This window comes from Epinephelus lanceolatus, chromosome 11 (assembly GCF_041903045.1).
Source record: "Epinephelus lanceolatus isolate andai-2023 chromosome 11, ASM4190304v1, whole genome shotgun sequence".
In the NCBI taxonomy this organism is placed as follows: Eukaryota; Metazoa; Chordata; class Actinopteri; order Perciformes; family Serranidae; genus Epinephelus; species Epinephelus lanceolatus.
Genome location: NC_135744.1, coordinates 45,538,784 through 45,553,241, shown reverse-complemented (window position 1 = coordinate 45,553,241; position 14,458 = coordinate 45,538,784). Strand labels below are relative to the sequence as shown.

General features: G+C 44.5%; 2 protein-coding genes across 2 annotated transcripts; one reads left to right on the top strand and one right to left on the bottom strand.

The window, feature by feature from the left end:
* Positions 1 to 753: 753 nt before the first annotated feature.
* Positions 754 to 6,116, top strand: LOC117263270 (GTPase IMAP family member 9-like). The gene is made up of 4 exons (XM_078172713.1): positions 754 to 822; positions 2,031 to 2,075; positions 2,966 to 3,079; positions 3,155 to 6,116. Exons 1-4 carry the CDS (start codon positions 801 to 803, stop codon positions 3,925 to 3,927), a joined length of 954 nt encoding a protein of 317 aa, XP_078028839.1. The 5' UTR covers positions 754 to 800; the 3' UTR covers positions 3,928 to 6,116.
* Positions 6,117 to 6,937: 821 nt separating this feature from the next.
* On the bottom strand, positions 6,938 to 11,321 carry LOC117261271 (uncharacterized). Its single transcript, XM_078172715.1, has 6 exons — positions 11,176 to 11,321; positions 10,539 to 10,641; positions 10,146 to 10,433; positions 8,346 to 8,477; positions 7,712 to 7,801; positions 6,938 to 7,410 (listed from the first exon to the last, which is right to left on the bottom strand). Exons 2-6 carry the CDS (start codon positions 10,594 to 10,596, stop codon positions 7,331 to 7,333), a joined length of 648 nt encoding a protein of 215 aa, XP_078028841.1. The 5' UTR covers positions 10,597 to 10,641; positions 11,176 to 11,321; the 3' UTR covers positions 6,938 to 7,330.
* Positions 11,322 to 14,458: the final 3,137 nt, after the last annotated feature.

Here is a 14,458-nt window from a genome sequence, read left to right as displayed (position 1 = left end):
TTACTGGGACAGGAGAAGTGAAGTGATGATGACATTAAGGGTCAGTGTCGGTGTGGGAATATAAAAAAAAGAAAATGTGCAGACATCAGAGTTGATGCAGAGAAAAGAACATTTAATTTGTTTTAAACAAGATTTGAACTTCTTTTACATTGAAGAGAAAAAACAAACCCATTTGATGTTTGGATTATTTATTCACATTAGGAATCATCACACTTTGTTCATTTGTCCGTCAGTATAATCAGTAAAATGGTTGAAGCTGTTGTCCAAGTGAGTGCGCAGTTTGTGGAACAACATGGCTGATATCAGGTTTGACTGTCTCACAGGGACAAAATGGCGCTGCTGTTTTATCTGCCACACCCCTAAACTTCTCCTGAGAGACAGATATCGCTGACTCTGACATATTAACAGACATTTCCTCTCTAATGAAACAGAGAGAGTTTACAGTGATGAAAAACTAAACCTTAACCCAACACTGACCGAGAGCAGAGGCTGTGTTCGAGTCCAGCAGGAAACCACGTCAAGTTTGACAGATTCAGATGAATCGCTTCCTGACACGGCCTTCAAAATAAAATCGTCTGATTATTTCAGACTTGTGATGACAATAATTTCGACCACACAGAAAGTTTGCTCTGATCAATTTGTCTTAATAAAAAACACTTCTGTGTTCGGATGTCGCCTGAAACACGTTTCATGTTTGTTTTGTTAATGTTTTATTTTATTTGAGTTTTATGTTGTAGACCGGATATAGGTAGTATTTTGGGGAGGTGTTGAGAGTGGAACAGGACCCGACAGCAGCTGTGATGGCAGAAAGTGTAAAATCTAGTAAGTTTGGATTAACCTATTGATCGTTTTTTAAATATTGATTGATCGATGACGTCATTCTCAGTTCGACAGTTAAACGAGTCAGACTCAAAGTGTGAGTTTACTGCGTGTGATCTGTTGTGTTAACTCGGTCAGTCGTCACACTTTCAATGTCACTATAATTGAGCTGCTTCTTCTTTATGAAAAGCTGCTGATTAAACGTTACTGATGGTTTTATTGATCCACATCTGCGAATGTGTGTTTTTCTTGTTGAAGTGTTTCCTTCTTAAAATGTTACTTTCACTTTCAGGTTGGTGAAAGGAGGTAAAGATGGCGCGAGAAACAAACAGAACTCTGCCCAAGTGACAGACCGTTGAGAAAACCTGTTTAACAGGGTCATCATGTAATTGCACTGATCAATGATATGAATTCATACATTTACAATGATGATATGGAAAATATCTAAATTAGCTTCAGACGACAGGAATGAAGTCAAACATGAAAATAGCTGTAAAGACCGTTAACTCATAAATATCCCATCAGACACGCCGGCTGATGACTGACAGTGTGACAAATATTTTTTAGATTAAAGTTTTCTGGATTTTTTTTGATAGAATATGTAATTATCTAAATTAATTATTTAATTAGTCATTTTTAAAATTCCTGTTTCTCTGTGTTGACATATCAGGGTCAAATGTGACTCTTTCATCACTCCATTTCTCACCTGAGGAGCTCTCTGAAGGTCTGCGATGCTCTGTGAAGAAGTTTTATCTTAACCAGGACTTTGGGCCCGTCCCAATACCCCCCCTTAGCCCTACCCCTACATTTGCGCATTCCCGTGAGGGGTAGTGGTGTCCCAGTTCCTTTTGGCGTGTAGGGGTAGGGGGCATAATATATATAACATATATAACAACTCATTTGACCGATGACTGATATCCATATATCCACTTTTACCTTCCTAATTTCAGTGATCATCATCATCAAGTCTTGACTGTTCGTTTTAAAGCTGTGATCGGCTGATACTGATGACATGCAGATATTATCATGCATCCCTGCTGTTTAATAATCAGGGACAGCACACATTAACATTGAATGCATTTTTTATGACTCTGCTCAGGTGTTATTCTATTTACAGTTTTGAACTGTGGGCATTTAAATGTTTTAAGTGTTTGTTAATAATAAATGAATTTGTTATTTATCATCAATTTGTTTTCTCTCTGTCTGAACAGTCCTGGGGGGAAGAAGAAGAAGAGACAGTAAGGACGAACCTCCAGGTCTGAAATTTCCATCAGTTTGTTTGAACACAAACATCAGAACTTCTGTGTTTTACCGTTTGTTCACTTCTAGATGTGATTTAACATTTCAACACAGGTTAGTATTATTGATGATTCTTTGTAGGGAGTCAGACTGTCCTCTGTAGGAAACTGTGATACTTAACATTTAACAGCAACAAGGTGTCAAACTCCTGAATTTAAATTCCCTAAAAATGTAGAATTTAAGAAGTGACACATGAGAGGGAGCAAGGTCCTCTATTGGAGATCTATCCATCCATTTTCTAACTGCTTATCCCCTTGAGGGTCACAGGGGGCTGGAGCCTATCCCAGCTGACACTGGGCGAGAGGCAGGGTTCACCCTGGACAGGTCACCAGACTATCACAGCGCTGACACATAGAGACAGACAACCATTCACACTCATATTCACACCTACGGACAATTTAGAGTCACCAATTAACCTGCATGTCTTTGGACTGTGGGAGGAAGCTGGAGCACCTGACATCTAGTATAGTAACTGTTGCTGAGTGGCGTGTAATCGAGTAAAAAGAAATCAAAAGTAATCAGATAATGATCCGATCGTAGAAAGGAGGAGAGCTATAAGTGCTTAAACAGAACTAGTGTGGGTTAAGACTTGGAAGTAGACGTTAAAGCAACTGAAGTGAGAAAGCAGGCTAGCAGAATCCACCAGAGCAGCACAGAGACGCTGTCACAGAAACACCGGAAATGACACAACTCGCTTACCGCAATACGTCAGCACGCCAGCCTGTTTCCATGACATACGACAGTGTATACTTTAGTGTGAGTAGTGTCATATCTGCACATTACAGCTCGGCCTGTCTTTTCCTTATGCTTGACTTCATCACATCATCAGTACTCTGTTCTGTTGCAGACCTGTCAGACCTGAGGGTGGTTCTGCTCGGAAAAACTGGAGCAGGAAAAAGCTCCACTGGAAACACCATACTGGGAAGAGACGCCTTCAGTGAAGCTGTCAGTCACTATTCAGGTAACACACACACACACACACACTGTCAGTCACCTGTGTGTACCTGAGTTAATCCGGCGTCTTCTCTGTCCTCAGTCACCAGACAGTGCTGTAAGCAGACAGGTGAGGTGTTCGGCAGACAGGTGACCCTCGTCGACACTCCAGGACTCTTTGACACTTCTGAGGCTGAACACACCGTGAAGAGAGAGATCTCCAAATGCATCAACATGTCGGCCCCGGGGCCCCACGCCATCCTGCTGGTCATCAAGCTGGGGCCCTTCACAGCAGAGGAAAGAGACGCCGTCAAGAAGGTGGAGGAGATCTTTGGGGAGGACGCCTGGAAGTACACCATCATCCTCTTCACACACGGAGACAGAGTCACGTCAGACTTCAGACCGCTGCAGGAGGCGGGACCTGAGCTGCAGGAGGTCCTGAGGAAGGCAGGAAACAGGTATCGCATCTTCAACAACGTCAAAGTCAACGATCGTGGACAGGTCCTGGATCTGCTGGAGAAGGTGGAGGAGATGGTTGGTGCCAACGGAGGAGAGTTTTACTCCAACTACACCTACCAGGAGGTGGTGACGATGCTGCGTCAGAGAGAGGCCGAGCTCACAGAGTTCTACAAGAAGAAAGTGGAGGAAGAAATCAAACGTGTGGAGTCAAAGTACCAGAAGAAGCTGAGTGAAGCTCAACAGGAGCGTCAGAAGGTGGAGGAGAGGCTGCAGGCTGAGCTGCAGGAGGTGAAGCGCTACTATCGGGTTTTAGAGAGCGGAGTCCGTCAGGTCGTGGAGCAGACGGTGCCGACTGACTCCTTCAGTGAACTTCTTTCCCAGTTTAATGAGACTCAGAGGCTAAAATTCACTTCTTAACCCTATGGGCATGAACAACGCATAGTGCGTCCAAATTCACACCTGTTCTTCTCTCTGGATTTTCTCTGCAACCGTTCTTCATAGCGAGAAGCCACGCATATCATGTAAAAAAGCGGAACTGCAGCTTTCCGACAAGACCAGAGAACAGAGACGTAAGTCAAGATCATGTCGACAAGAAAAAATTTTTTTACTGCAAAGTGGCAAATATTATCTTGGAGGACATCATTGCACTTGGTTGACTAATTTTCTATGATCTTAGATGTAAATATTGCATGTTTCTTTCAGATAAAACACATTTTTGACTTGTGAATGAGTCAATGGAATTTCTTGCAATAATGAAAAAATATTGGCAATCATGTCCGCCTGGCACAAACCACATGTTTTGGACAGCTGTGAAGTGACAGAATGTCCCAGCATCATGGTTCTTATATTGCCAGATTCCAGAGAGTCTCCCCTCTTCATATATGGCAGAATATGTCTGTTTCCAACTTGCTATGCTGAGATACATGTAAAAATGAAAGAATTTAGTCACACGGATTTGTTTTTTTCATTGATATAAAAATTAATATAAAATACAGGCACATAGAAGGACATGAAATGATGGCAAATCTGGTTAGCCCAGATTGTCCTGAAAAGAACAAGATATAGCATGTGTATGTAGCCTTTATAATGACTGTGATATGAGCTTAAAAGTAAAGGCAGTAAAAATACCCCCAAAACGCCTAGGGCCCAAAGGGTTAAAGCTGCTGATTAGTGCTAATCTAATCACAGTCGTGATGTCAGGCTGTGCGATGACATAATCACATAAAAGGCTGCGATTTGCGATTTAATGTAACGTTAACGTGTGCGCCTGTGAACGTGACTGCCTCTCCTGTAGTGTGTGGAGTTTGTTGACATCAAACAATCAATCAGTCAATCAATCAATCAATCAATTTTATTTATAAAGCCCAATAAGACAAATCACAGTTTGCCTCACAGGGCTTTACAGCATACGACATCCCTCTGTCCTTATGACCCTCACAGCTGATCAGGAAAAACTCCCCAAAAAACCCTTTAACAGGGAAAAACATCACGTCCACAAGCTATCCTGGTGTGTGCAGCACGTATGGTCAGGTGACCAGCCGGCGTGCAGCAGTGACCAACACAGACACTGAAGAACAGCATGAGCTCGACCATGAACAGGCTGAGTTGGTGGCAAAAAAAATGCAACATCTATCACATGGCGATACTTTGGATTCTGGTACGGCGACGTTGAACAGAAAGACGTGCTGTGTAGAAGTTTAAAAGTTAAAGTCACCACGTCAACACAACCAATCTATATCAGCACTTGAGACAGCACAGAGAGAAGTAGGAAGCATGCATGCATGGGGCGTCGGTAGTAGTGGATAGTGCCGGCGCCCCATGTACAATGGCAATGCTTCGCCGCAGCAGTCGCAGGTTCGACTCCGGCTTGCAGCTATTTGCTGCATGTCACCCCCCGCTCTCTCTCTCTCTCCCCCATTTCACTCTATCATGTACATTAAAGGCAAAAAGCCCGAAAAAATAATCTTTAAAAAAAAAAGGATGCATGTGAGAAAAAGACGAGCCGTGTAACGTTCAAGACAAAGAGACAACTGAAAGACACCAGAGCCTCATAAAACAACATCCAAGCACAGTTACACAAACATGTGTAAGTGTCACAGGGAAATCACGGACTCCATAACAAACTATATAATAAATGAAAAACTGAGCAACTTTGCTCGCTCCGCTGTGTGTACAGTGTCGTGCTGCGCTGCTGTGTGAGCAGCGTGTTTGACTGTGCTCAGTCTGTTGATGGTCATTGACACACTGTCTGTCCATAACAATAACTCTGTCAGGTCAGTGCCCCCTGATATAATGTAGGGAAACACTGAGTCAAGCAACAAGACTCATGATACCATTTATTTATTATACTGTGATTGCAATCGCAAATCGCGATAATGTCCACTCAAATCGCAATCGCACATTTTTCTCAAATCGTGCAGCACTACTGCTGATGCTTTCACTGTCCAACTTTGATCAAGTTCTCTGGGATTCAACAGGAGACATAAAATTTGGACTTTGGAAATATATCTTGGTTCTTTTGTATTCATGTGATGAACTGTGTACAGAATTAAAATCAGCAGGGATTTTAATACAGAATAAAAGAATAACATTTCTGTAAAAAAAAATGAGCTCAGTAAATTTTACCATGACGTGTTATTTGAGGAGAACTTTCATATTCCACTTAATAATGATCGTAAATTTAAATTTTCAACTCTAGAGATATAATGTTAAAAGCTGCAAACATGTCTGATTGTGATTGCTATTCTAAGTACTTTTCCATCATAATCGCTGTGATTTAAACATATCATATATCTATATATATCTTTTTTAAATTTGTGGTGTTGTAACAAAATAAAACCTGTTGTAACTTTTTTCAAAAGAAATAAAAGTGTCCTCCCATGAATATAAACCAGTACCTGTGTTTCTCCAGGAGTATCTGTACCTCAGCTGCAACAGGCCTTTAATTTTTAATTCACACCGTTTGAGAAGTAAATTTGGTTTCACTCTTTCTCATCTGCCTCTTTGCCTTGGAACAGTTTTGTTAGAAGTTAAGTAATAATTAGATTTATCTTTTCTCAGTGAGGTGGTGCATTTATTTATTAGCTGTCTGAAAGTAAACCAGTGGGAGGGGACCCCAGAGTGTTTAGCCAGGGACCAGGCTTTGTTCTTATTGCAGTGGATTTGATAGTTCAGAGGTGGACCCAGGGCCTCATCTGATCTTTTATTATTAACTTCTTGGTTGAAGCATGTCTCTACCTTTCTTTGCATCAGGCTGTTGAGATGAAGAGTTCCTAACAAGGCTTTTATTATGAAACATTTGCTGGAACAAGTTGTTATAAATTCAGTGACTTGCACAGCTCTCATTTGGTACTTCAAATGTAAATACTGCCATCTTGTGGCATGTGTATGGTACTACAAATTAATTTTGTGTGGGACATTAACACACTCACGGTGACTGAGACAGTAACACTTCAAATGATCCAGAAGAACAAAGTGTTGAAAATAATGTGATGATAATGTTGAATTTATTAAATCACAGTGGTGGACATGTACATTATACTCAGTTCATACACACATTATGTCCAGACCCTGCACTTTGTATCACTTGTTATGACAGTGTCGAGTGGAAGCAACTCCCCGATAAAAAAAAAAAAAAACAGTTTAAATAAAAGTACAAAGATAAAATAACAGAATCATAATAAAGCTCCCTACATAAGTTCACTTTATATTTATTTATCAATAATAATAATAATCATAGTTGAAAAATAAACACCGGACGACAGTGGACGATGAACTAACGGTGAGCTGAGGTGAAAACAAGCTGATCTCTGATTGGTCATCACACGTAGACATCTTCTACATCCTCAGACATCTGCTCTGTGATTGGTGTTTCCATGGAAACAACAGGATGACATGGAACTGTAGAGAGGAGAACAAGTTAAGCGGCCTTCACATGATAAGAACAACACGCTTCGCTCACCGCCAAGTGCAGTGCAGTAAACTCGGTCAAAGTTCAAATAATTTCAACTCTGAGCGCAGCGCTCAGGCAGAAAATCCGAGCGGTGTGCGACGCCAAGGGTAGCGGTGCTGCTTTGTCAGGTGTTGCCGCCCTCTCCATAGACAAACAATGGGACAGCCAGCGCAAAGCGGTTTTACAGCTGATCATGTGTAGAGGCCTTTAGCATCTGTTAGCTTCTGTGTGTGTGTGTGTGTGTGTTACCATAATGAGACTCCTGCTTCTCCTCTATAGCTTTCCCCTTGTCGCCATGGTGACCGTGCATTGTCACATAAACATTTTCCTCCAATGGACCTGAAACACCACAGCAGATTATAATTCATTTCTATTGTTATCAACAGACTATAATCTGTCATTTTTATCGTAAACAGATTATAATCTGTCATTTCTATTGTTATCAACAGATTATAATCTGTCATTTCTATTGTTATCAACAGATTATAATCTGTCATTTCTATTGTTATCAACAGACTATAATCTGTCATTTCTATTGTTATCAACAGATTATAATCTGTCATTTTTATCGTAAACAGATTATAATCTGTCATTTCTATTGTTATCAACAGACCATAATCTGTCATTTCTGTTGATATCAACAGACTATAATCTGTCATTTCTATTGATATCAACAGATTATAATCTGTCATTTCTATTGATATCAACAGACTATAATCTGTCATTTCTATTGTTATCAACAGATTATAATCTGTAAACTGAATCAATATCAGTATAACTGTTAATTAATGTCAGCAGGATATAAATTTATTAACTTTTTAAACAATGAATCTTTTAAGATTTTAAAGACGCAGGTTTCTGTGTCTCTGATTGGCTGATGTACCTGTGGGGTTTGTCCTCTGGCTCCTCCTCCTCCTCCTGAGGATGAAGAAGATGATGAAGAGCAGCAGCAACAGGAGGAAGCAGCAGACCAACACAGACACCACCACACTGCTGCTGCTGCTGCTGCTGGGGTCTGGGGACCGACAGACAGACGGACAGAGAGATAGTAAAAATGTATGTGTGTGACAGAGAAGACTATGGGGACAGAGAGGGGACTATGGGGACAGTAGGGACAGAGAGGACAGAGTGGACAGAGAGGGGCAGTGAGAACAGAGGGCACTATGGGGACAGTAGGGACAAAGGGAACAGAGGGGACAGTAGGGACAAAGGGAACAGAGGGGACAGTGGGCACTATGGGGACAGTAGGGACAGAGGGAACAGTGGGGACTATGGGGACAGTAGGGACAGGGGGAACAGAGGGGACAGTGGGGACTATGGGGACAGTAGGAACAGGGGGGACTATGGGGATAGAGGGGACAGAGGGGATTATGGGGACAGTAGGGACAGAGGGGACTATGGGGACAGTAGGGACAGAGGGAACAGAGGGAATTATGGGGACAGAGGGGACTATGGGGACAGTAGGGACAGTGGGGACTATGGGGACAGTTGGGACAGAGGGGGCTATGGGGACAGAGGGGAATATAGAGACAGTAGGGACTATGGGGACAGAGGGGACTATGGAGACAGTAGGGACAGGGGGGACAGAGGGGACTATGGAGACAGTAGGGACAGGGGGGACAGTAGGGATAGAGGGAACAGAGGGGATTATGGGGACAGTAGGGACTATGGTGACAGTAGGGACAGTGGGGACTGTCCCCATAGTCCCCACTGTCCCTACTGTCACCATAGTCCCTACTGTCCCCATAATCCCTTCTGTCACCATAGCCCCCACAGAGGGGGCTATGGTGACAGAGGGGACTATAGAGACAGTAGGGACTATGGGGACAGAGGGGACTATGGAGACAGTAGGGACAGGGGGGACTATGGGGACAGTAGGGACAGAGGGAACAGAGGGGATTATGGGGACAGTAGGGACTATGGGGACAGTAGGGACAGTGGGGACTATGGGGACAGAGGGGACTATGGAGACAGTAGGGACTATGGGGACAGAGGTGACTATGGGGACAGAGGTGACTATGGGGACAGTAGGGACAGAGGGAACTATGGGGACAGAGGGGACTATGAAGACAGTAGGGACAGAGGGGACATGGGGGACTATAGGGACAGTAGGGAACAGAGGGGATTATGGGGACAGTAGGGACTATGGGGACAGTAGGGACAGTGGGGGACTATGGGGACAGAGGGGACTATGGAGACAGTAGGGACTATGGGGACAGAGGTGACTATGGGGACAGTAGGGACAGAGGGAACTATGGGGACAGTGGGGACTATGAAGACAGTAGGGACAGAGGGGACATGGGGGACTATAGGGACAGTGGGGACAGAGGGAACAGAGGAGACAGTAGGAACAGAGGGAACTATGGGGACAGTAGGGACAGGGGGAACAGAGGGGACAATGTGGACTATGGGGACAGTAGGGACAGTGGGGACTATGGGGACAGAAGGGACTATGTGGACAGTAGGAACAGGGGGGACTATGGGGACAGTAGGGACAGGGGGGACTATGGGGACAGTAGGGACTATGTGGCAAGTAGGGACAGGGGGGACTATGTGGCAAGTAGGGACAGGGGGGACTATGGGGACAGTAGGGACAGGGGGGACTATGGGGGACAGGGGGGACTATGTGGCAAGTAGGGACAGGGGGGACTATGGGGGACAGAGGGGACATGGTGGTCCTCACCCTCCACAGTGAGCAGGAAGTCCTTCCTCAGCAGTCGCATCCCATCCTGGTCAAACACCTCCAGGCTGTAGCTCCCTGAGTCGTCGCTCTGAACGCGGCTGAAGCTCAACGAGCCGTCGCTCAGCAGCTCGCAGCGCCCGTGATGACACGTGGTCACGTTGTTCTTCAGTGACATCACCAGGCGGGGGTGGGTCCACCTGACGTCCTGTCTGTTCCTCGGCGTCTGCAGGGGTGGCGTCAGCAGGACGGCGCCGCCACTGCGTGCTGTGACGATCTCTGCAGAGGCCGCTGGGGTCAAAGGTCACACACACACACACACACACCTCATTATCACATGACAGCTCTGACAGTCAGTTACCATGGAAACAACCCATGACTCTATGAGACTCTGACCGTCACTCTTCATCATCATCGTCGTCATCAGGATCAGTAACCAAAGAAGAACCAACATGGCTGCTGTCGTCTCTGCTGGCTCCGCCCCCTCAGCTGTCAGTCACTGTGAGGAGGAAACGCACACTTTCAGTGGTGTGTGTGTGTGTGTGTGTGTGTGTGTGTGTGTCTGCTCTCACTCAAATATTTACAACAATAATCAGCTGTAACAGACGGATGAGTACTTTAAATACTCTAATTACATTCAGCTGATAATACTCGGATACTTTTACTGTAACTGTAGTTTTAAATGTTTATATTTCTACTTTCATTGAAGTAAAAACTGAAAATATTTTTTGCAGCACAGCTCGATATAATTACATTAATTATTGATCAGCTGATTCACTGATGATCAGTTATTGATTATTAATACTGTCACAGTCTTATTGATTAATTTCATCTGGAAGGAAGCAGAAGGGACTGAGTGGACGTCCCCACAGTGTCTCACAGCAGGAGGACGTCCCCACAGTGTCTCAGGACAGAGGACAGTGTCAGAGCTCAGAGCTGTCCAGAGCGTGAAGTTAATCTGTGTATCAATATATGATCAATATATGATCAATATATGATCAATATATGAATATAAATGTGAGTTTGTTCCTACCTGTCTGAGTGAAGACGGATGGTGACAGTCTGACTGTAAGAGACGGAAATGAAACAACACCCCCCCCCCCGACCACACTGTGTCTCAGTCTGTTCATGTGACACTGAAATAGAAACACACACTCTGACACACAAACTGAACCTCACTGGTTTTACATGTGGTGTCCACAGACAGTTGCTCTCTCCTGATCCTTCCTGACTGACTCTTCTCTAGTTTGGTCTTCTGCTAGTGTCCTTGGCACTGCTGGTAGCATGAGGCGGCACCTGCAGCCCAATCAGGTTGATACCAGATACCAGGAGACCGGCCGTTACACCAGGAGAGCTGCACAGGGCCGTAGAAGGGCATCAACCCAGCAGCAGGACCGCTATCTGCTCCTTTGTGTGAGGAGGAACAGGAGGAGCACTGCCAGAGCCCTACAACATGACCTCCTGAATTACAGTAACAATGAGTTTAATAAAACGTCTGTGCGGACGGACCTGGACCTGGACCTGCAACTGGACCTGCACCTGGACGTGCACCTGCACCTGCACCTGCACCTGCACCTGCAACTGGACCTGCACCTGGACCTGCACCTGCACCTGGACCTGCACCTGGACCTGCACCTGCACCTGCACCTGCAACTGGACCTGCAGTCTGATAATGAAATCATCCTCACTAATGAGATGATGATGGATGTTTTTCCTTCATTAACTGTGAGTCCTACTGTTGTCCAGCAGGTGGAGCTGCTGCTGCATGCTGTGACAGACCTCCACCCTCAGGTCTTCATTCTTACATCTACTGTCAGTGCTACACCTACTGTCAGTGCTACACCAACTGTCAGTGCTACACCAACTGTCAATGCTACACCTACTGTCAATGCTACACCTACTGTCAATGCTACACCTACTGTCAATGCTACACCAACTGTCAGTACTACACCTACTGTCAGTGCTACACCAACTGTCAATGCTACACCTACTGTCAATGCTACACCAACTGTCAGTACTACACCTACTGTCAGTGCTACACCAACTGTCAGTACTACACCTACTGTCAATGCTACACCTACTGTCAATGCTACACCAACTGTCAGTGCTACACCAACTGTCAGTACTACACCTACTGTCAATGCTACACCTACTGTCAATGCTACACCAACTGTCAGTGCTACATCTACTGTCAGTGCTACACCTACTGTCAGTGCTATATCTACTGTCAGTACTACACCTACTGTCAGTGCTACATCTACTGTCAGTGCTACATCAACTGTCAGTGCTACACCTACTGTCAGTGCTACATCAACTGTCAGTGCTACATCTACTGTCAGTACTACACCTACTGTCAGTGCTACATCAACTGTCAGTGCTACACCTACTGTCAGTGCTACATCAACTGTCAGTGCTACACCTACTGTTAGTGCTACATCTACTGTCAGTGCTACACCTACTGTCAGTGCTATACCTACTGTTAGTGCTACATCTACTGTCAGTGCTACACCTACTGTCAGTGCTATATCTACTGTTAGTGCTACATCTACTGTCAGTACTACACCTACTGTCAGTGCTACACCTACTGTCAGTGCTATACCTACTGTTAGTGCTACATCTACTGTCAGTGCTACATCAACTGTCAGTGCTACACCTACTGTTAGTGCTACATCTACTGTCAGTACTACACCTACTGTCAGTGCTATACCTACTGTTAGTGCTACATCTACTGTCAGTGCTACACCTACTGTCAGTGCTATATCTACTGTTAGTGCTACATCTACTGTCAGTACTACACCTACTGTCAGTGCTACATCTACTGTCAGTACTACATCAACTGTCAGTGCTACATCTACTGTCAGTGCTACACCTACTGTCAGTGCTATATCTACTGTTAGTGCTACACCTACTGTCAGTGCTATATCTACTGTTAGTGCTACATCTACTGTCAGTGCTATATCTACTGTCAGTACTACACCTACTGTCAGTGCTATATCTACTGTTAGTGCTATATCTACTGTCAGTGCTATATCTACTGTCAGTACTACACCTACTGTCAGTACTACACCTACTGTCAGTGCTACATCAACTGTCAGTGCTACACCTACTGTCAGTGCTACATCAACTGTCAGTGCTACATCTACTGTCAGTACTACACCTACTGTCAGTGCTACATCAACTGTCAGTGCTACACCTACTGTTAGTGCTACATCTACGGTCAGTACTACACCTACTATCAGTGCTATATCTACTGTCAGTGCTACACCTACTGTCAGTGCTACACCTACTGTCAGTACTACACCCACTGTCAGTGCTACACCTACTGTCAGTGCTACACCTACTGTTAGTGCTACATCTACTGTCAGTACTACACCAACTGTCAGTGCTACATCTACTATCAGTGCTACATCTACTGTCAATACTACACCTACTGTCAGTGCTACACCAACTGTCAGTGCTACACCTACTGTCAGTGCTACACCTACTGTCAGTGCTACACCAACTGTTAGTGCTACATCTACTGTCAGTGCTACACCAACTGTCAGTACTACACCTACTGTCAGTGCTACACCAACTGTCAGTGCTACATCTACTATCAGTGCTACACCTACTGTCAGTGCTACACCTACTGTTAGTGCTACATCTACTGTCAGTGCTACACCTACAGACAGTGCTACACCTACTTTCAGTACTCCACCAACTGTTAGCATTACACCTACTGTCAGTGCTACACCAACTGTCAGTGCTACACCTACTGTCAGTGCTACATCTACTGTCAGTGCTACACCAACTGTCAGTACTACACCTACTGTCAGTGCTACACCAACTGTCAGTGCTACATCTACTGTCAGTACTACACCTACTGTCAGTGCTACACCTACTGTTAGTGCTACACCTACTGTCAGTGCTACATCTACTGTCAGTGCTACGCCAACTGTCAGTGCTACACCTACTGTCAGTACTACACCTACTGTCAGTGCTACACCTACTCAGTACTACACTAAATGTTAGTGCTACACCTACTGTCAGTACTACACCTACTGTCAGTGCGACACCTACTGTCAGTGCTACACCTACTCAGTACTACACCAAATGTTAGTGCTACCACTACTGTCAGTACTACACCAAATGTTAGTGCTACACCTACTGTCAGTGCTACACCTACTGTCAGTGCTACACATACTCAGTACTACACCAAATGTTAGTGCTACACCTACTGTCAGTACTACACTAAATGTCAGTGCTACACCTACTGTCAGTGCTACACCTACTGTCAGTGCTATATCTACTGTCAGTACTACACCTACTGTCAGTGC

Excerpts from the sequence above, each read along its gene's own strand:
- LOC117263270 (XM_078172713.1), top strand. The coding sequence starts at position 801 with ATGGCAGAAAGTGTAAAATCTA. Across the intron at positions 823-2,030 it reads GGCAGAAAGTGTAAAATCTA|TCCTGGGGGGAAGAAGAAGA; the intron begins GTAAGTTTGGAT and ends CTGTCTGAACAG. Across the intron at positions 2,076-2,965 it reads CAGTAAGGACGAACCTCCAG|ACCTGTCAGACCTGAGGGTG; the intron begins GTCTGAAATTTC and ends GTTCTGTTGCAG.
- LOC117261271 (XM_078172715.1), bottom strand. The coding sequence starts at position 10,596 with ATGTTGGTTCTTCTTTGGTTACTGATCCTGATGACGACGATGATGATG. Across the intron at positions 7,802-8,345 it reads CCAGAGGACAAACCCCACAG|GTCCATTGGAGGAAAATGTT; the intron begins GTACATCAGCCA and ends GTGGTGTTTCAG. Across the intron at positions 7,411-7,711 it reads GAAGCAGGAGTCTCATTATG|TTCCATGTCATCCTGTTGTT; the intron begins GTAACACACACA and ends TCCTCTCTACAG.